This window comes from Manis javanica, chromosome 18, assembly GCF_040802235.1.
Source record: "Manis javanica isolate MJ-LG chromosome 18, MJ_LKY, whole genome shotgun sequence".
Classification (NCBI taxonomy): Eukaryota; Metazoa; Chordata; class Mammalia; order Pholidota; family Manidae; genus Manis; species Manis javanica.
The window spans coordinates 17,790,448-17,813,942 of record NC_133173.1 but is presented as its reverse complement, the minus strand read 5'-3'; the positions used below and the strand labels follow the sequence as shown (position 1 = coordinate 17,813,942).

The 23,495-nt window shown below is 38.6% G+C and overlaps 1 protein-coding gene across 8 annotated transcripts in view; it reads left to right on the top strand.

Moving 5' to 3' along the window:
• The window catches only part of TJP1 (tight junction protein 1), a 271,810-nt gene that overhangs the window by 129,319 nt on the left and 118,996 nt on the right, over positions 1-23,495 (top strand). Inside the window, exon 1 of one of the 8 annotated variants that reach the window (XM_073227122.1) lies at positions 20,207-20,415. The exons of the other annotated variants lie outside the window; for them this stretch is intronic. Within the exon in view, the coding sequence (XP_073083223.1) occupies positions 20,389-20,415 (27 nt within the window). The 5' untranslated portion in view covers positions 20,207-20,388. Of the gene's footprint in view, positions 1-20,206; positions 20,416-23,495 lie in introns of those variants that run through there. 8 annotated transcript variants of the gene reach the window in all.

Below are 23,495 nucleotides of genomic sequence, written 5' to 3'. Positions count from 1 at the left end.
CGCTAGGCCCCCTGCTCCCACCCTTGCTCTGTCACTTCATTCTCCGCACCGCAGCAGAATGTTCCTGTTAAAACAATCGCTCCCTGTCACTGCCCATTCGGACTTCTCCAGCGGCGCGCCATCTCACCAGGAACAGGCCTCCAAGGCTCACTGGGGCCTCCACCCCGCCGTGGCCCCTTTATTTCCTTGGCCTGCTCCCCTTTAGGTCTCACTCGCCTCCATCCCACTGGCCTCCTTGCTGTTCCTCAGACACACGGGCTCCTCTCCCATCTCAGAGACCCTGCCGTTGCCGCCCCCACTGCCTGGAAGGTCTTCCTCTGATGGATGCACGGCTCACTCCCTGTGCTTAGATGTCCTCTTCCTCAGGAGACCTTTCTGAATCCACGAAGTGAACTGTCACCTGCTGCCCCCATGGATTCCCTATCCTTCTTCACTTGATTTTTCACCCTAGCACTTTCTACAACCTAACATTTTGCATATTTTTCTTATTTATTTGTTTCTGTCTTTTCCCCAACAATGGATGCTGTGGGAGGAAGAAGACCTTTTTGTCTGTTCTTAATTGTTGGGTCCCCAGAATATAGAATATAATAGAAACTCATTTATTGAATTTGGTCTAGAAAATAACTTTTGTCATCTTCAGAATAGTTGCTTAACTCTTCTGACTTTACATGGATATAAACATTTTAAAAAGAATAATAAACAGCAAGTAATTCAAAATTAAAAAGAAAGACTAGTTCAGTTAAAAAAAAAGCAGATATTTTTTTAGTGTTCATGTCCTTTCTCATGCATGAGCCCACTTAATCCTCATAGTACCAACTTTTAAAAAGTAGTAACTAAAATCCCAATTTTTATTGATAAGAAAACTGAGCCTCAGAGAAGTTAGGCTGTTTGTCTGCACCTGGGCAGCATCTGTCTGGCAAAGCCAGGGCCATAAGGCAGCTTTGCTTGTCTGAAACCACAAGTTAATTTAACATTTCAGAAGTGAAATTTTCTTCTCACACATGGAGAAGAAATGTGTAACTTGGAGGAGAACTTATTACTCTCGTTGCCATAGGCGGCAGGTGTTAAATGCTCACCCAAACCTCTTTGTCCGAGATTTGCACTTCTGATCATGCATTTGCTCTTCCTTTTAAACTTATATCTGCAAACTCTCACTTGCTCAATTTTTCATCACTTCTCAAAATTAAATAACCTAAACTTGGGCTTCCTAGTGAAAAGTTTACCAGAAGATCAAGAAGCCTTGCTCTATCCCACCACTTCTGGAAATGTTCCTGGTTCTAAGAATTCTCACTGGGTCTTCCGGCTGTGGGAGCCCCAGTTACGGTGCGGAGCCCACTTCTATACAGTGTTGTGCTCCAAGAGACAGAGATCGCAGATTCGGCTTTGATTCTCAAATCAGCTATGGTCAAGAAGGAAAAAGATTGTATTTTTGACGATAAATATTGTTTTCGCAATGGCTTACAGTCATTTCAAATTAGTAAAGAAAAAGAAAGGCTAGAGACTCGACCTTTTTAAAATCCTGAGAATTTACTAGTCCTGCCTCTTCAGGCTGGCAAGTTTAGAGACAAGTCAGGACTTCACAGCTTGTACCTGACAGAACATCACTAAGTCAACCTTCTGAGCACAAAGTTGGAAATAGTCAAAAAGTAAAATTATATTATATGAAGAGATACAGTGTTTTTGTATTTTGCTTTTACTGTAACTTCAATTAAATTGCAAAGTATATGCCTTCTTTTAATGAGTAAAGATCATTTTTAACCAGCAGGTGTTTGTGTACAAGTAAAAATTATTTTCAGTGAGTTCACTGTTTTTGCTGGAATCTTTCTCCCTGCCGTTCTGCTTGGTAAGCTTTTGTCATGGACTAGCCAGACTCAATTTCCGTCTGGCCCAGATGACGTGGGAACTCTAGACTCAGAGCCGGACCATCACATTTACGGCTGGTGGGGAGGGTGGAGGGCTGGCTTCCCCTTCTTGTCAACCTTATGCAGCCACAGTCCCCCTTTCTGGGTTCTTCTTGCTGCTCCTGGCAAAGACCAATGTTTTTAGAAGGCAGCCCTCAGAGTGGTGGTACCCTTTAAAATTTATTTCAGAAACTTTGAAATACAGGAACTCTTATTCATGGGCCCAGTGGTTTTCAGATAGTCACACATCTACCATGTCGTCTCCCAGGAACGCAGTCCCAAAGTCCCCAGTCCAAGTTAAGCTCCCCTTCTCTTCCCTGCTTCCCTTGTCCCCGGCCCATGCTCTTGATCTTACTTCTTACTTCGTCTCCCTCTATAGACTGCAGATTCTTTGAGGACTGCAGATTCTTTTTATTCTTTCTTGTATCTCAAACACCTGGCACAGTGAGTGGCATCTCATAGGAAACCAATGAATGAAGAAGAACGCTGTGTATTCACAGCAGGGTTCCACAGCAGGCGACCTGACTTCGTGGCATCAGAGCACAAAAACTGGAGGTTTGGAAGGGTGCACAGTAGTTTAGAGTTTGCCCTTCCAATTGCTGTCTCTTCCTTCCTGGGGTAAGGGGGGAATGGGGGAGGTTTTATAGTTTTAATTTCTGAATGAAGAATGAAAGGAGAAAGTGGCAGAGAAGGAGGAAGAGGAGATCAGCTCATTTGTCTTCTCTCTGAAATGTCTCTCTCTGGTTTGCTAGAAAGAACACATCAGGGAATGATCTGAGCAGAGCCAGTGAGAGGAGCATTCCAGAGAGAGAGCACTCCAGAATGGCTCTTCGACATGTATTACTAGGGTGACTCACTGCCCCCCTTTGCCCAGAGTGCTCAGAATCTAGAAGTGAAAATCCTATGTCCCAGCAGACCACTCCCTGGGACACAGAAAGCCCCAGGTCTTGGTAATGGGCACTGGAGGTTGCAGGTGTAGTACAGAGCCCACAAGCTGGCTTCCAAAATAGGTCTGAAAGCAATGGCCTATTTTAGCTGCATAGATTAAAGAACTTCTGCACTCCTCACTGTCGCTGTCTGCCCTGACAGCTGATTGCAGCCATGATTTGCAGTTCACAGTAATGGATCACCCATTGTTGCATCACTCTGAGAGAGGACATTTAAGTGTGTAATTAAGGGCGTTGTCATCATGAGCATTAAGAATCTGGCTTTGCCTTGGCCTGTTGATTAACTGTTGTGCTTTGTGTCAAGATAGTGCTTGTTAAAATGTTAACATTGTGAATATTCTGATCATGTTTTCTAAGAATTGAGATAATTAAAATGAAAACTATTGCAATAGCCATGCCAGCATGGCCTAGACTTCACTGGAAAAAAAAAGAAAGAAGGCAAAATGTGATATTTTAATGATGGAAGGATGCATTCAATTGATTGGGAAAATAAATGACCAAAACAGAGGATTATACACAATATACAGAACAGAAATTGAAATTGGGCACAGACAGGCTCTGTGAAAGCATATGTGGAGAATCCCACTAATTTGGGCTGAGATAGGCAAGTACTTCTAACTCAAGCAAAAGTTTTTCACCTCCCAGAAAGTTTGAATACTCAAATGAAAATAGCTGTCATTGAATAATCTTGGGCATACCACCTACATGAATATGCATTATAGTTTCATCTCCCTTTTGCTCTATGAAACTGAGTGAAGTTACTTTTCCTGATTCAGAGGTTGCAATAAAATGTCCTGTGAGCAAAGGAGGAAACCTTGATATCAGTTGTGTTGGCCCCTTAACAGTGTCAAGCTGTTTCTGTCAGGTCTTAACTATCCTGCTTTTCACAGTACAACAGATCATGGCAACAAAATACCCAGCTATTGGGTATTTTGATTTGAAAATTTAAGTGTGAATCATCATCTTGATTTCTGTGAAGATTTTAATGACATCTCAGTAAACAAAAATCACAAAAGATTGTTTATATCTTTGCTTAGCTCTCTGTATATTCAGCAGACAGTGCAAATGTGAATTTGGCAATTCCGGGCAGTCTGTAATTCTTAGAAACAGAAGCTGAAACGATCATACCTACTCAACGCCTGTGTGCCTCAGAAAGGAGCATGATTGGCTGTGATACTGAAGCTTTCCTAATACAAGATTTTGGTCACTTTTTGGTTTCCCCAAAATGTGCAGAAGCACTTACTGAGATGTTTGGACACAAAGACATGGAAAGAGCCTCATTAGCACATTTGCCTACAAGATGACGATCATTGTTGTCAGCCATAATGATGCTAAAATGTTGACCTGGCCTAAAATTTTATTTTCAAAGTGTGAAAGTATTTTAGCCATTTTATTTCATTTTAGCCATTCTGATAAGTGTGCAGTGGTATCTCACTGTGTCTTAATTTACATTTATCTAATGGCTAGTGATGTTGAACAGCTTCTCATGTGCTCACTTGGCACTCCTGTATCCCCTTTGGTGAAATGTCTGTCTTCTGTTCATTTTCTAGTAGGATTGTTTTTTTTACTGTTACATTCTGAGAGTTCTTTATACTGTCTAGATGTATCACAGATTCTCCAATTTGGAAATACATTGAAGATGAGGGTGGAGAAAAGTACAGTAAAACACATTTATGTACTGTTTCATCAAAACTTCTTAATGATCTTTGATGAGTCTATAAGAAACCTAGAAAAGGATGAAGTGACTGTATCTGAGTCATTTGATGTTATGTTTAGGTTGTGGCAGAAACTCATATTGTGATAAAATGACTCATTTTTTTTTTAAATGACTGCCTCAGAAATTTTTTAAAGTCATCATAAAAGGGCAATCAAGTTAAACAGGATTTTCTCAACCAAGCTAAAACTTTGATCTCATAAGTTCAAATTATACCTTTGCTTTAAAAAACTATTTTCCCAGAGAATGAGAGGTTAACAATCCATTTGGATTGTTTAAAAATAATAGACAAAGTTAAATGTAAATGGTAAAACTGTAGAACTTCCAGAAAAGAACATAAGAGAAGATCTTCAGGACTTAGAACTGAGCTATGAATTCTTAGACTTGATACTGAGAATGTAATCTGTAAGAGGAAAAACTAATAAATTGGAACTTACCAAAATTAATAGTCTTTGCTCCAGAAAAGAGCCTGTTGAAAGGATGAGAAGAAAACCTATAGACTGGGAAAAAATATTTGCAAAGCACATATCCAACAAAGTCCTTGCATCTAGACTGTATAAAGAACTCTCAAAACTCAGTAAAAAAATTGTACTAGAAAACAGACAGAAGACAGACATTTCACCATAGGGGATATGCAGGTGGCAAATGAGCACATGAAAAACTGTCCAAAATCATTAGTCATTAGAGAAATGCAAATTAAGACCACAATGAGATACCATTGCATACTTATCAGAATGGCTAAAATGAAACATAGTGGTAACGCCAAATGCTGGAATGAAGCAAGGAAACTGGATCATTCATACATTGCTGGTAGGAATGTAAAATGGTACAACTACTATGGAAAATAGCTTGGCAGCTCCTTTCAAACCAAACTAAAAAATGAATTTGCCATAGGACTCAGTATTTGAATTTTTGGGCATTTATCCCAGAGAAATGAAGAGCTATTTTGCATGCTGTGTTTGTACAAATTTATTCATAGCAGTTTTAATCAAGATAGCCAACAGAAACTACTCAAATGTCCTCCAACTGGTAATGGTTAAACAAACTGCGATACATCCATGCCATGGAATACTACTCAGCAGTAAAAAAGGAAGGAATCATTGATACCCACAACTTGTATAAACCTCAAGGAAATATCCTGAGTGAACAAAACTGATTCCAAAAGGTTACATACTGGATGTTCCATTTATATAATATTCAAGGTAATATAATTCTAGAGATGGAGAATAGATTCGTAGTTGCCAAGGGTTAGGAAATGGGGGAGAGGATATGTGTGGCTAAAAGAAGTAACACATGAGAGTCCTGTAGTGAAGCTACAGTTGAGTGTTTTGGTGGTGGGGGTGGTTATAAAGACTACCCTGTAATAAAGTTGCGTAGAGCTGCACACAGACATAGGACACGCACATACAACTGCGTGTGTAACTGGTGAATCTAAATACAGTCTTTGGAATGTGCCAATGCCAAATGCTTGGTTTTGAAATTGTGCTAATGTTGTATAAGATGCTAATATCAGGGGAGGCTGGGTGAAAGGAGGATGGGACTTCCTTGTACGTTTCTTTCCTACTTCTTGCGACTTTATAATTAGTTCAAAATAAAAAGTTATATACATGGGGGTATTTTAGACATGGATAGCCTGTGTGATGAATTTGTAGATTAAAAAGACTGTTAATAGATACAAAGGGATGGACATTTTTGGAGAGGTGGGAATGAATTCCCATAAGTCTAAAACTTGCTTTTGCTACTAAATGAAATCATAAGTATTCCACGCTCAAATGCTTTCACTGAGAGCAACGTCACCAGGTTGGACTGACACCAGAGATCAGTGTCATGTGGGCTTGAAAGAAGCAGAGCTGTAAGTCAAAGTGAATTTTACAAGTAACTGTGTACTGTTTTGCCACCACATAAAGAAAATAAGGGTGTCTACATGGAAGCAGGCAGTTCAGAGGAGTATTACCAGAAAAGGAAACAGAGAGAATAAAAATATCAATTGTCTCATGGAGGCTGAAAAAAACAGGGCATTTATTTATCTAAAAACATACAGCATGAAAAGTCTGCAAAATTTAAATGTCCAATAGATGACTTTTTTAAAGACTTAAAATTAATTACTGTATCAGAGCACAGAAACATTTAAAAAGATTCTATTTTTCCCACACATTAATTAGTCCTGTTACTCCCACTGATGGCCACTGTCTGTGAACTAGTTCTAATGTTGTTTTGTTTAAATAACATTTATGTGACAGAAAGTGAGCTAATGTAGAATAATATATAATTTCCACACACCTGTCTGTTTAATGTTAAAGTAATCAACACGTGTATAATCTTACTAAATATTATATTGTTGTGTCTTTTTTTCTGTTATTACTGCGTTTCTGGTTGACTCTGTAAAAGCTGGTCATCCCAAGAACAATTTCTCTTAACAGTAGCGGAGGAAGCAAAAGTAAGTCCAGCTGAAACTGTTTCTCTGGAGGTGGGGTGGGTGGTGGGGAGCACCACACTGCTTGCTCATCTATTTATTTGCTCCTCCTGACACCACAGTGTGAGGTACTGACCCACGGTGGTTATGTTTTTCCCTTAGTAAGAGCGTTCTGCTTTTAATACCACAATTAAGTGTATTCTTGAGTAATTTGAACATGACATCATACCTAGCACAGACAGGTGTGAGAGTAAGGCAGTATGAGGTTTAAATGTTAAAGTATCAAGTTAAAAAATGAATGAGTGAATGAGTGAAAAGTGTGCCGGCTGTTGCTGAATTTTTCAGTCCTTCTAACTGGGTAGACCATCTCAAAAAAAAGGAATTGCAAGAATACAGATTACAAATCTTTTGTGTGCTTATCACATTTCTTAGTTGACCTAAATTGATTGTATGTATAGGAATATCATGTTTTATGCTATTTTAGGCACCAGTTCCTTGCTGCGTTCTGGATATCAGAGAAATGATATCCGGAGATATCTGGATATCCAGAGAAACTTCGTCAGAAATGTTTCCAAACAATCTAGAGTCAGGAAACCACACCCTTTCAAAACATACACTCTCTCTCACACACATTTTAGCTTAGCTGGATTTTTACGTTTTTCATTTGCCCAGCTTTTATAAAACATTTCACTTCCATATAATATGTAGGAAAATATTAATCATATTTAAAATTAAACACATTTAAAATTAGAGCTTTACCTAGAAACAAAGTATATAAGTTTTATAATATGTATCTTTCCAAACCTGTAAAAACTACAAATAGCTATATCCCAAATAGCCTGGTGTCAGGGATGAAAAAGATCTTCAGCTTTTGACTATTTAGATCAAGGAAAATTGCAGCAAGAGGGGTCTTAGAATGAATCTAGCCCACCCCTCACACACACCAGTCCCCCTATGCCACCCACCCCTCCATTGTGCAGATGAGGAACTAGTCCCAAAAGACCTTTCCCAGATTATTCCATCATGTTCTTTTTGATGCTTTCACCATATGTGTCCACATTTTGTTAACCAAAGGGAACATTTATTTTAGTATCAGGGAGAATGATAATGAATTAACGGCTTTTCCTCAGCTCTTTGTATTACCCTTTCAAAAAGAGATGGCAGGATTTCAGGAACAGATAAAAAATGTACCCCCAATTGAGGAATAAGTCTGGGGCCCTGGTTTCTGTGGCACCAACCTTCAGCTTAGCTGCAAGTTTTCATTTTATGCCTTTGAGTTTAGTTCACAAATTAACAAGTCTGCTACCAATTTTTCTTAGTTTTTAAAGTCCACTCTTCCCAAATACTGTATTTAATGATCTTTTTCTCTTGTTGAACTGTCTTGAGTGATGTTAATTACAAGGCCATAGTTCAAAAAGATATTTGCAGCACTTACTAAATAATAGTTTGCTAATTCAAAATAGTCAAAATATGGTCATTCACTTAAAAGATTCTTGTGCTTTAAAAAATGTACTTAAAAAATTGTACTGCACTTTTGAAATTATGAAATGAAGAGGTTGGATAAATTAGCCTGTAAATGTGGGTGGTATTTGTGCAAGCAGTAATTCCAATTTACTGAAAATAGCCATAGTCATCAAAAATTAAAGAACCAAATTCACTTGAAAATATTTCTACCTAAATAGCTAGTATTATGGATATTTATCTTGATTTTTTTATTTACAAATATGATGTTTTGCTAATGATAGTAAGATGAACTACACAATCCTTATGAGGATTATTTTAAAGTTAGGTGATTCAGCTGAATCAATCAGTCTTAACTTAAAATTCTGTAATAGTTTCCTTTAGTAAAAAATATTTTGGCTAAAATGTCCACATGAACCTCAGTGACTTTTGTACAGATTTTTCATTCTAAACACTCTTCAATTAATCCTTGTCCCTGGTGATTAGCATTTACAGGTGATCATCAATGGTAAAGAGGAAACAAGATTTGTTCCAACAGTGCACACGGTGAAATCTGCCCTGTTGCACAGTGGCCACACATGGTCATGGGTGCTAGGACAGCCCGAGCCGTGACCCTTAGGGGACAGAGGGTCAGCCATTCTCCCACCTGAGATGTACGTGCTCTCGCTGTAGTGGCTTCTTGGGTTGCAGAATTGTGTCAGAGGAGAAAGGCAGGGCCATCTGCCAGCAAATCCCAAAGACTGTTTCTGTAGTGTCTGTTTATTGTTGATCAGAAGCAAAGCCAGATCTTTTTAGTCCTCAAAAGAAAAAACAAATGTTCTAAGCAGTCCATCTGTCATACCTGCCTCTGTCAATGAAGGGACTTGGTTTTATAGCTTTTACTATACATACAAAAAGGAGGCAGTCTACCTAAGAATCCATTGCCTTTAGAGCAGTTTCCATGTAGACCATTTTCTATAGATGTGGAATTCCGATTCAGATACCTTTTCTGAGTACATGCCATGTACCCCACAGTACTAAAAAGTTAATCTTTTGCATATATTTGTGTACAACTCCTATAGATTTAGCCTTACTTAATCAGTTTGTCTTTGCTGTGTAACAATCCACCCCAATACTTAGCACCTGAAAAAACAATCCTGATCCCGTGGGCTGGCACTTTGGGCCCAGATCAGTTTAGTGGGTCTCATGCAGCTATGCCTAAGGTCACTCATGCAAATGCAGTCAGCCTGTGGCTTGGCTGGGCCTGGATGCTCTAGAATTCTCTCCCTCGTATGTCTGGAGGTTGCCAGGTGGTGTATTTTCCATGTGACTTCTCCAGCAGCCTAATTTGGGGTTTCCCATGATCAGAGTTCTTAGCAGCGAGAGAATGGAGGCCCTATTCCCAAGTGCTTTTCAAGTCTCTGCTTGTGTCAGCTTTGCTCTAGAGTGACTAAAACCAGTCACTTTGCTGTCAGGATTCAGGGATGGGGGAATGTAGTAATAATGTTAACTTACTAGTTTTTAGCAAATCTACCAAAATTATGTATCCACCTCTTGCTGAGAAAAGCTGCAATAACATATTCTAGGGGGCCCCCAAACAGGGATGGCAAAAGTTTCTGACCATTGTTCATAATCTACCTACCTTGCAGACAGGAATATTTGTTTTTATTGCTTTTGTTGACTTTCATAATAAAAAATTTCAAGTAATACACCAATATCCAAACATACACCAAAGAAGAAAGAATACAACAAACCTCCCATACCCATTACCTGGATTCACCAATTTTCAATATTTTGCTACATATATGATCTTTATATTAAAACCGGTCTCTTTGCTGATGTATTTTAAAGCAAGTCCTAAACATTGTTCTACTTCAACTCTACCTGTTTCAGCACGCATCTTCTAAAAAGTGACACCTTCCTATGTAGCCACAATGCCATTTTCACATCTTGGTCACATCATCTGATGCTCAGTCCAAAATTGTATTTTCCCAACTGTCTCAAAAATATCTATTTTTAATAGATAGATTTGAATAGGAATTCATCCACATAAGATCCATAGCTTTTTTATTGCTATGCTTTTTTCCACTGATTTCTTTTAAAAACTGGGTCAATTTTCCTATATAGAACCTCTCACATTCTGTTTGCCTGCTTGCTTCCTTTTGGAGTCATTTAACTTGCATCTCCATCCCCTGTTTTTCTGTTTACAAACATTGGCTGAATTTTGTACAGGTTCCACTTTTGGGTAAGATATCCATTGTAGGATGGCATGTCTGCTTCTAACTGGGAGGCATAAGTGTGTGCTTGTCCTCCTCTAACAATGCTGACAGTAATCAGTGCGTTGATCCTTTGATGTCATTGCCTGAATCCGTTATTTCAGCGTTACCAGATGATTTCCTAATTCTATCATTCCTTCCAGATTTATTAGCTGGAGTTCTTTGATAAGGAACATTCCCTCATCAATTAGAGTTATTTAGTTATCTGAAATAGAGTTCATGCAAAATACATTCTTTCCCTAAAATTGACAGCTTACAGAATAAGGAGTTGGTGCCCAAGTTATATCTAGGCCTGTTCAATAGTTGTATTGGGTCTCCCTTACTCTCTTTTTTGTTATTATTATGAATTCATAGGTTTTAGATATTCAATGTGTTTCAGTTAATTGCTCTTTTTTTTTTTTTGAGGCTCAAATTGTTTCATCTTCGGCCAGTGGGAGCTAGTTGTTGGTTTCTGTATCCCTTTGATCCATTATTATTTGAGAACTTCCTTGCTTTCTGGCACAAAATATCCCAGAATTATCTTGTGTATTTTTGCTGCAGACTTGTAACCAGCCATTCCTGGCTGCAGATTACAATATGGGCACTAGACATGCTCCTGGTTGAGTTTTCATTATTTCTAGTCTTTTTCAATGGCAAGGGCTAAGAAACATATATGTAAATATGTGTATTTCTTTTTTCTTAAAGATACTTTAAAAAGTAAGTTATACTGATTTTTAAAAACAGATTAGAATTACAAAATTTTTATTTAACTTCTTTGATTTTATACTTTTCCTCTAAAACAGAAAATCTTGATTCCTAACATGTTAACATACTATAATTTATATTAGAGCCATATATATAACAACCACATATATCAAACTAGTGTAAAAACATGTTATAATATTAATATTATTAGCATACTCTTACATATATATTAGCTTTATTACTTTGAAGTTATATATTTATATGTAACTGTGAAACTTGCATACTGTAATGATGGTAATATTATAAATTGTATGTTAATGTTAATGTATTAAATGTACTAGTGTATTAGTTAATACACATATGTAACAGCTAACCATTAATGTTAATACACTAACAAATATGTAACAGCTTCATCATAGTTAATGCACATGCACATATATATAACAGTTTCAAAGTAATGCTAATATTACTAACAGACAATGGAGTGAAATTTCAGATTTCTCACTATCAGTGCTATTTTGTTTAGAATTTATTATACAGAGAATATAGTTCAAACATTTTGTGCAAGAGTCATTGGAAATAATTCTTTACTCTGTATGTTGGGTAACCATTTTAATGTATATTTTCTTCAATTTTTTTTCACAGATTTATTTATTTATTTATTTTTACGGATTTATTTTTGCTTCTTGATTTCATTTATCTTTTTAAGTATGTAAAACGTGTTTATGTTTCCAAAGTCAAAACTATATTTTAGAGTATGTCTAGAAAACATAGTTATGATGTCTTCTCTCTCCTCTAAAGGTAAAGTTTATTTGGTCTTAGTTTTATTTCCGATATTTTTTTGCAAATGTATGTATATGTTTTATTCCCTTTTTAAAATAAAAATATATCTCTTTTAAGTGGAGTTCCATGAACTTTTCTACATTTTATGTTTGTTTGTTTGAAAAGACTAAACAGTTGTTGTAAGATTTGGAAAGGAGGAAGAACTGGCAAAACTGGAAGAATATCAGGGAAATTCAAGAGTTATAATTGGAAGAATTTGATGCACTTTAGTTAATGTAGTAACAATGTTAACTTATTAGTTTTTAGCAAATCTACCAAAATTATGTAAGATGTTAATATTAGGAAATGATGTGTGAAGGTATTCAGGAACTCTTTGTATCATCTTTGCAAAGTTATTCCAAAATAAATTTTATTTAACACACACACACACACACACACACACACACACACACACACCAGAGGCAGACTAAAAGTACTTAGAATGCATTCACTACAAAAGGATACTTGAAGAACTTCAACAACAACAACAAAAAAGAGAAATAACCTAAAAGGAAGAAAAGGGGCAAATGAATAAACAGGCAAGTAATATATGATTTTTGTCTAACAGGCAAAAATGTAAAAGGTTAATATTATCAAGTGTTCCTAAGGGTAGGGCAAAATGGGTAATTGATCCAGTATTCTTGGAGAGCAAGTGGACAGTAGCAGTTAAAAACATTTATTTTAAACAAGCATCTACTTCAACCCAGAATATTTCCTTTCAGACATCTCTCCTAGACAAGTCTTCCACATGTGCACAAAAAGGCTTACACAGGATTTTCATTGCAACATTATAATATCAAAATCATCTTAAACTATAGTATATCCATACTATAGAATATTAAACAGCCATTCTAAAATGATGAGGTACATTTTCATTTTTTGATAGAATCTCCAAAACAAAATTATTGAGTTAAAAAAAATAAATTATAAAATAGTAAATATAGTCTATAATTTGTTTTTAAAAAAATAAAACCAGATATTCCTATATGTCTATGCATTCCCTCCTTCCCCCTTCTCTCTTTTCCTTCCCATATGTATGTGTAAATAAATATACAGAAAATGACAAAGTTTAAATACAAATATTCCTGGGTAACAGGAATGGGTATGGGGGGATATGATCCAGTTGGACTTCTAATAATTATCTATTGCTTGAGTCTTTTACAGAAGGAATGCATTCCCTTATTAGTTGTGAAATTAAGGAGAAAAGAAAGAATGCCAAAAGACTAGGCATACATTGACAACAGAGAAACCTAGAGATCATAGAAAATCTTTTGGGAAGCTTGTAATGAACTGACAAGAACACTGTCTAGAAGGAGGGGTAGACTCAGAGCTGCCTATATCATTTGTGGGATCCAGTGCAAGAAAATGTGGGACCCTTTGTTCAAAAAGCAGAAAAATGTGCCATCAAAGGTACATATAATTTTAGTCCTTATCTTTATATTGTGCAAGGTCAGTTTTAAATGCAAAGAGATCAGAACATTTAACTCATATGAGGAATCACTTAAATTACACAATTCATATTTCATGGCTTGCCCCTGGAGTTTGTTCCTCAAGCTGGCCGGAAGAGATAAGCACGGCCAGACTCAGAAAGGTCGGGAGGAGAGAAGACCCTATTCCCAGCTACAGGAACCAGCTGGGGGAGGACCCCTGAACCTGGGAGTAATTGCAGCCAGTACAGACCCTCAGGGGGCCCTTCTCAAAAGCTGCCTGATGCAATCACCCCAGTTGGGGACAGAATCTAGTCTGTAGGTCTGCTGCTCCAATCCACAGCAAGGATCCTAAAACTTCCACACAAGGGCAGCTTAGTCCCCAAATTGGGGGCTGGGTAAAAGGCACACCCCAGCTAAAATGTGACCTCTAGCCACCCACCCACCGGGGAAGGGGTGCTCCCAGTGTTGAGCTCTTGCCCAACCCAAGATGCTGTGGAGGCCGCAGGACGTGGTACCACCTGTGAACCCAGGCCCTAAGTCCTCAGTTCATGGTCAGCATCCCACTGGCCTCACAAAACACAGATCCAAAGTGAGAACTGTTGAGATTCAAGGAAGCACTGCAGAGCCTGAGAGCCAAGTTGCAGGGCCCTTCTGAGCACTGGCTTGTGCAACTGTGCTGGTTGCGTACCTTTGAAAGTAGTCTGGGAAAGTCAACTTTTTTGTTTTTTTTCTCTGTTTTTAAGATGGGAGACACTAGAGGAAGCTTGAATTTGAAAGGTAGAGTCATTTTGCTGAAAGAGGTGAAGGTGACTGTGAGACAGACAGAGCTGATAGGGCCAGCCCCCATAATGGGATTCACAGACCAGTGGGAGGGAAAGAGAACAAAGCAGATGTTCAGGGTAGGTAGTCATAGTCTGGCAGGAAGAGAAGGGGATTTCCACTCCTTAATTTCTATTTTTTCTGTGAATTATTTGTTTGAGTTGGGGAGAAGGTCCTTGAGGGATGGCTAGGAGGGTGTAGAAGATGGGAGACAGGAGCTGTGAAGAAGGGGAGGCGAATGCTCAGAGATGAGTCAGAGCCTAGACCTGCCAGTCCAGCGGGAGTCGCGGGTTCCTTGGAATTACAGAGCTTCCAGTCGGCCTGGTTGTGTGACATTCAGGACACCAAAAGGAAAAGCTCCACCTTGCCCCAGGCAGCAGAAGGATGGCCCCACACATCTCAGGAGGAGCTCTTGTTAGGAAGGACTGTGCTTCATTCTGAACTGAAGAAAAAATGGCTTGTTTTTCAGTATTTATATGTCCTTATAAAAAACTGAATGATGTTGATGATAGTAACATTCTTTCGGTATTGTTTTGTGGAAGGATGTACATACTGCAAGATTTACCATTTTAACCATCGTTAAGTGTACAATTCATATTCGTTTTTTAAATATCTTTACTTTGCAAAATAAAATAAGTTGGTAATCCTCATAAAACTAAAAAGCTTGTCCACAGTAAAGGAAACCATCACCAAAATAAAAGGCACCCTTCTGAATGGGAGAAAAATGCTTGCAAATGATAAGAGACTAATATCCAAAATATATAAAGAACTCATACAAATCAGTATACCTCCCCAAAAAAATCTGATTGAAAAATGGGCAGAAGACTAGACTAGACATTTTCCAAAGAAGACATACAGCTGGCCAATAGACACGTGAAACAATGCTCAACATCACGCACCATCAGGAAAATGCAATTCAAAACCAGCAAGATACCCATCTCACACTAGTCAGAATGGCTAGTATCAGAAAAGAAATAACAGATGTTGGTGAAGGTGTGGAGAGAAGGGAACCTTCATGTACTATTGGTGGGAACATAAACTGGTACAGTCACTATGGAAAACAATATGGAGGTTCCTCAAAAAATTAAAAATAGAAGTACCATATGCCTCAGTAATTTTACTTCTGGGGTATTTGCCCAAAGAAAACTCTAATTTGAAAAGATATATGCCCCTCCATATGCATTATTTAAGATAGCCAAGATATGGAAGCCACCTAAGTGTCCATCAACAGATGACTGGATAAAGAAGATATGGTACATGTGCCCAGTGGAATATTACTCAGCCATAAAAAGAAAGAAATCCTGCCATATATGACAACATAAATGGACCTTAGCGGGTATTACATGAAGTAAAATAAGCCAGGTGTAGAAACACAAATCCCATTTGATTTCACTTATATGTGGAATCTAAAAACAAACAGAACAAAATAAACAATATAGCAGTAGATTCAGAGACACTGAGAAGTGACTGGTGGTTACCAAGGGAGAAGGAATGGGGAGGGTGGGAGAGGTGAGGGAGGTGGATAAAGGGGTGTAGAGATCTCAGTCATAATATAAGTTGGTTGTAGGGATGGTAGGGCAGCATGGAGAATATAGCCAATGTCTCTATAACGTCTTCTGTGTGACAGATTGTAACTGTACTAGTTGGGTTAAGGATTTAATAATGTAACTGTTGAATCACTGTGTTGTATGCTTGAAACCAATATAATATGTGTATCTCAACTTCAATAAAAAATACACTTAAAAAGATGTGGTATATATACATGATGGAATATTACTCAGCCATAAAAAGAATCATATCTTGTCATTTGTGACAACATGGATGGACCTAGAAGGTATTATCCTAAGTGAAATGTCAGACAGAGAAAGACAAATCCTGTATGATTTCATTTATATGTGAAATCTAATAAACAAATGAACAAACAACTACAACACAGAAACAGACTCATAAATACAGAGACCGAACTAGTGGTTCCTGGGGGAGGGGGATTAGAGGGGGTGAATAGGTAGAATAGGTGAAGGGGATTAAGAGGTACAAACTTCCAGTTATAAAATAAGTAAGTTATGGGGATGAAAAGAACAGCATAAGGGATATAGTAATACTGTAATAACTTGGTAACATATAATAACTATGCTTATCATAGTGAGCATTAAGCAATGTATATAACTGTTGAATCACTATGTTGTACACCTGAAAGTAATGTTGTATGTCAGCTATACTTTTCAATTTAAAAAAAAGTTAGTAATCCTACACTGCACTCCTAAAGTGTTTTTTTGAGATTTTACTGGTCTGTGAAATCTAGAGACTTTATGAGACTAAAAAGCTCTTCATTACAAACTTTGTTACATTACTTTATCAACAAAGGAAAACTGAAGCAATTTATATAATTTTTAAAGATGGCATAGGAGTGAGATTAGGATTCTTTTTTTGTTTTTGTTACAATGCTTTGCCTAAAGTTCTCCTAATTCTGGTATCTTTTATATATATTCTCTTCTGTGACATTTTCAAGACTGTCTTATGTTGTACCAAAGTGCCATAATACTTCCTCTTTGCACGTCATATGTAAACTCACAGCTCATATCAAAATAACATAAACATGCTTTTCTAAGGATTTTTTTGTAATGCAAACAAATATACATATATAAATGTGGGTGTAGATATAGTTGTTCATTTGGTCAAGGCTGTTTTAATAAATGGCTTTATTTAAGTTTTATGGAGATTTTGCCCATGTAGTCTTTTTTTCATTCTGAACCGCAGACACCAAAAATCCCACAGGAAGTTGTCTTTGTTTAAGTGTTGTGGTTTTTTTAGTTTCCTGTTCAGTTTGCATTGAATGATCAGGGAATAAGATAATCTGTGCAATTGAAAGAGATTTTGGTTAAAGTTTATTGTAACTCTAAATGAGAATCTCAAATATTTTTTTGTTTCTTCCTATATAATCAATCTAGAGGAGCTATAACCATACTCTTATTTAAGTAGTATAATTTGAACATTTTTTTGGTGTTCAGTGAGTAACTTCCTCATTGTTAAAGAGACAACTATCTGAGATTATGCTCTGCTTTCCACTTAGCAAAGCATCTCCCCCAAAATAAACCATATGAGTATTTTTAATTATTGACAACAGAGTTTTACCTTTACTTTCATAAATGACAAAAAACTATGAAAAGGAGATACATAAAGTATACATTATACAGTTTAACTTAGATGTTATAAATGCCATTGAAAATTTTTGAAAGGATGTTAGTATTCATTGAAATATTTTTGAAAACATAATTTTTAAAATATAGTATTCTTAAGGTGAAAATTTTTGCTTGATTTTTTTTAAATGATGGCCAAAGTAAAACTAAAAACTAAAACTAACCAGATGTATTAGACCTTCAACAAATTGTTGAAATCAAGCATTTAAATTATACATGGGAGACTTCATGAAAAGTGACAATGAGGAAAGAAGGAAAGATTTTAGTGCATTTATAGAAAATGTCTCTAGGTTTAGGTGCTGTTAAAGACTATACTTAGTTCTAGGCAGGTCATGGCAATTGTACATCTAATTAAAAGGCAAAAGTAGTAAAGATAATGTAAAGAGTCTTTTATTATTAAAAAATATCTCAATTTTTTAAAAAATAGCATTTCCTATAAGGACATTTTAATTGTAATTCTTAAAAGAATAAATAATACTTTGTGCAGAAACAAAATTACACAGGACATGACTTTAACACAAGTGACTTCAAGTATTTCAATGCAAGGGAGTGGAGGGAAGAATAAGGGTTTGATTTGCAGTATGCTATTTTCTAGTTCAAATAGCTTCAGTTGCAAAATGTACTTTATTTGAAATCTCTATATGTATGTATGTTACATGGATATTTCTTGGTTAAGATGTTTGATCTTTTCCTATAGTTGAATTCTGAAGAGAACCATTATTTAAAACCTAATGTTTGTGATTTTTTCTATTTCTTGTGTACCTTTTGTGACACTATACGAGGTATTTCATGGATATCATTTAATGTTACTAAGAATATCTGACATTTGCAGCACTATTTACAATAGCCGAGAAATGGAAGCAACCTAAGTGTCCATCAGTAGATGAAAGGATAAAGAAGATGTGGTACATATGCACAATGGAATATTATTCAGCCATAAGAAGAAAACAAATCCTACCATTTGCAACAACATGGATGGAGCTAGAGGGTATTATGCTCAGTGAAATAAGCCAGGTGGAGAAAGACAAGTACCAAATGATTTCACTCATCTGTGGAGTATAAGAACAAAGAAAAAACTGAAGGAACAAAACAACAGCAGACTCACATAACCCAAGAATGGACTTACAGTTACCAAAGGGAAAGGGACTGTGGAGGATGGGTGGGAAGGGAGGGATAAGGGGGAAAAGGGGCATTACGATTAGCACATAATGTAGTGGGGGGCATGGGGAAGGCAGTACAGCATCTTACTACGCTGATGGACTGTAATGGGGTATGTGGTGGGGAATTGATAATGAGGGGAATCTAGTAACCACAATGTTGCTCTTGTGATTGTATATTGATACCAAAAAAAAATCTGACATTTGTGAAAAGCTACACATTTTACAAAGTGTAAAGTAGTGAGGCCAGGAAGGATTTCATATGTTTTTGTGTGTGTGTTTAGTAAGGCCATGACCATTTTGGGGAGTTTTTGTAGTCGCTGATTGAACTGGACCGTGGACTTCCTTTTCTCCTCAGCATGAGCTGGAGAACTGGGTTTGGAAATGCAAGGCAGACTGATCCCTTCACCCACCCCTAAGAATTTCAGCATTATTGATGCCCGAAATATACTTTTGAGACCTCTGGATGAGCAGGAGAAAAGAGACTTTGGATATTACATTGAGGCCTAATGCGAGTGGGCCAACATAGCACAATAACCCTCTTGGGTATTTCTCAGATTGCTCTTGCTGGGGTGCCCATGACCTCAAAGCCAGGTTTGGTTTAGACTGTTCTGTTGGGACAGCCTGTTTGTTGGGAACGAGAGCCATTAATCGTTACAGAGATGAAAGCCAGGGCATGCTTTACTGAAAAACGCATTCTGCCTTCCATGGAGCAGCGCGGCCAGGCCTGTGGTGACAGCTGCGACGTTCCACGGTAAGGCAACCATGGTCAGGCATTGCTGTGCCCGCCTTTCCAGCCGCCCTCCTGCGTTGGTGCTAATCCCGCGCCCCTTGAGAAGCAAGTGGACAAGTCTGTGTCAGAAGTCGTTAAAGATGTGGTACACAGCTTTATACTCAGGGGCGATTTCTGCGGGACCTTTGATGAAAACAAACAGGAAGACTTGTCGGCCAACGGAAACTGTCTACCAAGTTATTTCGGAAACGGGGCTTTTCCTTCCGCGGCTGGGGTCCAGCCCTGGAAGAGGGGCGCGGGCTGCTCGCCCCGCCCCTGCCACTCGCCCCGCCCCGCGGGGCCCCGCCCCCCAGCTGGGCATGCTCAGTGGGCCCGGCCGGGCCGGCAGGTTTGCGTGGCCGCTCGCAGTTGCCGGCGCTGGCTCAGCCTGTCGCCGCCCAGTCTTTACCCCGTGGCTGGTTCCAGGGAAGTTACGTGCCGAACGCGGCTTAAGAGGAGCCACCGGACCGGCTGCGGGGAGGCCAGAGGCCCGCGGTGCTGCCGAGGGGCTAGCGGGCCGGGCCGACGTGGCCCGGCCGCGAGGGCTCGGAAGGCCGACCGGGTGGCCGCAGTCGGAGGGAGGCGCCGGCCGGGCGCGCCCTGAGGAGAGGACCCGGGCGGGGCGGGAGGGCGCTTCCCGGACTTTTGTCCGAGTTGAGGTCCCTCCCCGTGGGCCGAACCTCTCCGGCCGCCCCCGCCCTCAGCCCCGCTCGCGCCCGGGAGATGTTTATCTGCTCTGCGGCGTGAAGAGCCGGAGGGCTGCCGGCGCGGAGTTTCGGGTCCGAGGCGCCTCGCGCGGCGCTGGGAAGAGACAAGATGTCCGCCAGAGCCGCGGCCGCCAAGGTGAGCGCCTTTGCAGCCGCCAGGGCCGATCCCGAGCGAGCGCGGCCGCCCGCCGGCGACGGGCCGGCGCCCCGCCCTCCTCCCTGCGGGCGGCTGCCGGGGCGCCGGCGGCGGCGGGGCCGGCGGGCGGGGACGGCCGGGAGCCGGCGGGCCGGGGGCTGGCGGGCTGGAGGGCCGGCGGAGGGGGCGGTGGGCGCTCCAGGCGCCGGCCGGGGCAGGTGCATCGCTGCCGGCGTGGGTGCCTAGCTCCGGCTCGCGGCGGGCGGGGACGCGCAACAGGTCTGGCGCGGGGAAACACGGCGCGGCGAGTGGGTTCTGCGGCCCCTGGGCGAGCTCGGCGTTTGGGGGGCTCCTTCCAGCAAGCCGGTGGCTGCTGTCCTTGGAGGAGTGGTTGGTTCCAGGCGAAACCGTGTAGTTTCGATCTGATGTCACTCTTTACGGTATGCGCGCCCCAGCGATAAGGCACTGAAGACAGCAAAACACTCCGCTCGTCTGTAACTGGTCGGATTCTTTTTTTCACGCTGTGTTATTTAAGGTAACATTGAAAACACTAACGCCCTAACACATTTTTAATAGTTTGATTTGAATTAAACTTTCAAAAGTAACACGAAATACCCCCACAAGCGGACAATAAGATGAACTCTTAACTCTTCAAAATGAATACCAAACACCTGTGGGTTTAGCAAAAAAGTAACTTTTTCCCATCAATTTTTTCATGCCATTTTTCAGTGCTTTGAAGCTAATTTGTATCTTATATTAAAAAGCTGAAGTTACTAAAAATCATTAAAATCCTCCTCTCCTTTTGTACATTTTAATCTTTTTCATCATAAAGTTGTACTTGATGTTTTTAACAATTACAGAAATACAGAAATGTGAGTTGTTTAAAGCTTCCACCTTAAAAATTAGTGTATTATTTCAATCGATATAGCAGTACTTAAGGGTAGTTATTTCATGTATTTATTTTTCTGTTTGAAATGTTTATTCATAGCATCTGGAACTGGTATAATAATGGCCTTGGAGTTTCTGATCTCAGAATCATCTTTTCTGCCTGGCAGAAGGTAGCAGTTACATTTAATAATAGATTATTTTAAGGAATATAGTATTCTTGTATTAAGAAAAGTTTATAATTTGTACTTTTTTGACCTTATGTTGATAACACTCTAAAGGCAAAACTTGATCCAGTGACTTCGTGGAATAAAGGCAAAATATTGCTCTGATTTAAAAATAGGCTCACATTCTTTACTTTTTCTGGGGCTTACCTTCCTAGGAGGAAAGGCTTTGTTTTCATATTGCACAGAATGTCACTTGGTTCCTGAGGTGTGATCTCTGACACTTGATGATATATATCCAAGACAACACACTTCTAAAAGGTTTTTTCAAATATGGAGAAAAGTTAAGTTTTCAGTGGCTTGCGTTAGTAAGATGATTTAGAAGGAGTAATGCTTGTCCTCCTGAATTATGGTACTGAGATTTTATGGCATATTGAAAAGTATTACTAGTTAAATATTCTATTGTAGGGACATCTGCATTCTTAAATATTGATGAGTAAAATGTGAGTCAAAAGCTTGTTTTTTTAAATGCTGTATTACGAGGCCACCACAGAACATAGAGTAACACAGGCCATAAAAATTACCTGAAATGAAATAATATTCAACTGTTTCCCTAAGTTACACCTAATTTTTTAAGGTGATGAAGATGCTTACCCAAAGACAGGCTGTGTACTCCATACTTCACGTATGATACTTCTGTTTCCCCCACCCCTCAGTTATAAATAAATAAAAATAAATAAATAAATAAATAAATAACATTTATTTTGCAGATTTTTTTTTTAGCATGGTAGTTTGTAGAACTCTTCTCTAAGCCAATATCTTTGATTCTATATTCTTTTTAATGCTGGAAGAATTTTCTATCCATGAATATGCTGCAGATAGTCATTGTCTTCTTGATGATTTAGCTTGTTTCCATGATTTTGTTATTATAATAAGTAATCTTATATTTTTATATTTGTGCACTTGTATTTATTGTATGTCAGATTCTTAAAAATGGAATTTCTGGGGCGGGGGGTATGTGCATTTAAAATTCTGATAACTACCACTAAATTTTTCTCGAGAAAGATTGTACCTAGGGATAAATATAAAAGTTGTTGGTAAATTACCTGAATATTAAAGGAGAACATAAAGTAAAACCTGCGTTAATGAGATGAGACAAAACACTTCTGGATGGGGAGAGTCAATATTATAGAATATACCAGTTTTCCCTGAGTTGATATATAAACGTAATACAATTCCAAACAATTTGGTATTGTAGAAAACGTGACATATTGATGAGAAAGTTTATCTGATAATGAATGATAGCAGTGAAGCTTTGGAAGAAGAAGGCTCTATCAGAAAATCTAATAATTTTATAAATTCTGAATGATTTAAAGCAGTTGTCAGCTCAGGAATACATCATGGAACCATGGAGTTCAGAAATACCTGTGTATGTATGAACTTGTAGTGATTATGATCACCAGCATTTAATGTGTCGAGTATTGTTCTAAGTGTTTAACATGAATTTTAACTAACTTAATTCTTAGAGTAACTCTGTGAAGTGAACAGCCCTGTTATCTCCACTTCATGGATAAGGAAATGGCAACAGAGAGGAAGTAACTTACCTAAATTCACTTAGCCACCAAAAGGGAAAATTTGGAGTATACGATAAAAATGACGTCACAGGTTATTGGAGAAAGGGTGGTTTATTCAGTAAGTAGTACTGGGACCATTGGTTATCCTTTTCTTAAAAATGTTAGTTTTCTCAAGCCATAGGCAAAAAAAAAAAAACCCAAATGAAATGTTTGACAAAGATAAAAAAATAAATTATAAAATGCTGGAAAAAAAGTGGGGGATACTTTTTCAAAAATACCTGAGTTGGAAAGGGCTTCCCTGTACAGGATACTAACTTACAAAGTAGTAAAGGAAAAGGTTTCTGTATGTGTGATATATATCTGAATTTGATAACAGAATTACTAGTGTATGTGGTATAAAATTATTCAAAAGTTGAAAACAGGAATTCAAGGGTGGTTCTCTGTCTTACCAAGAAAT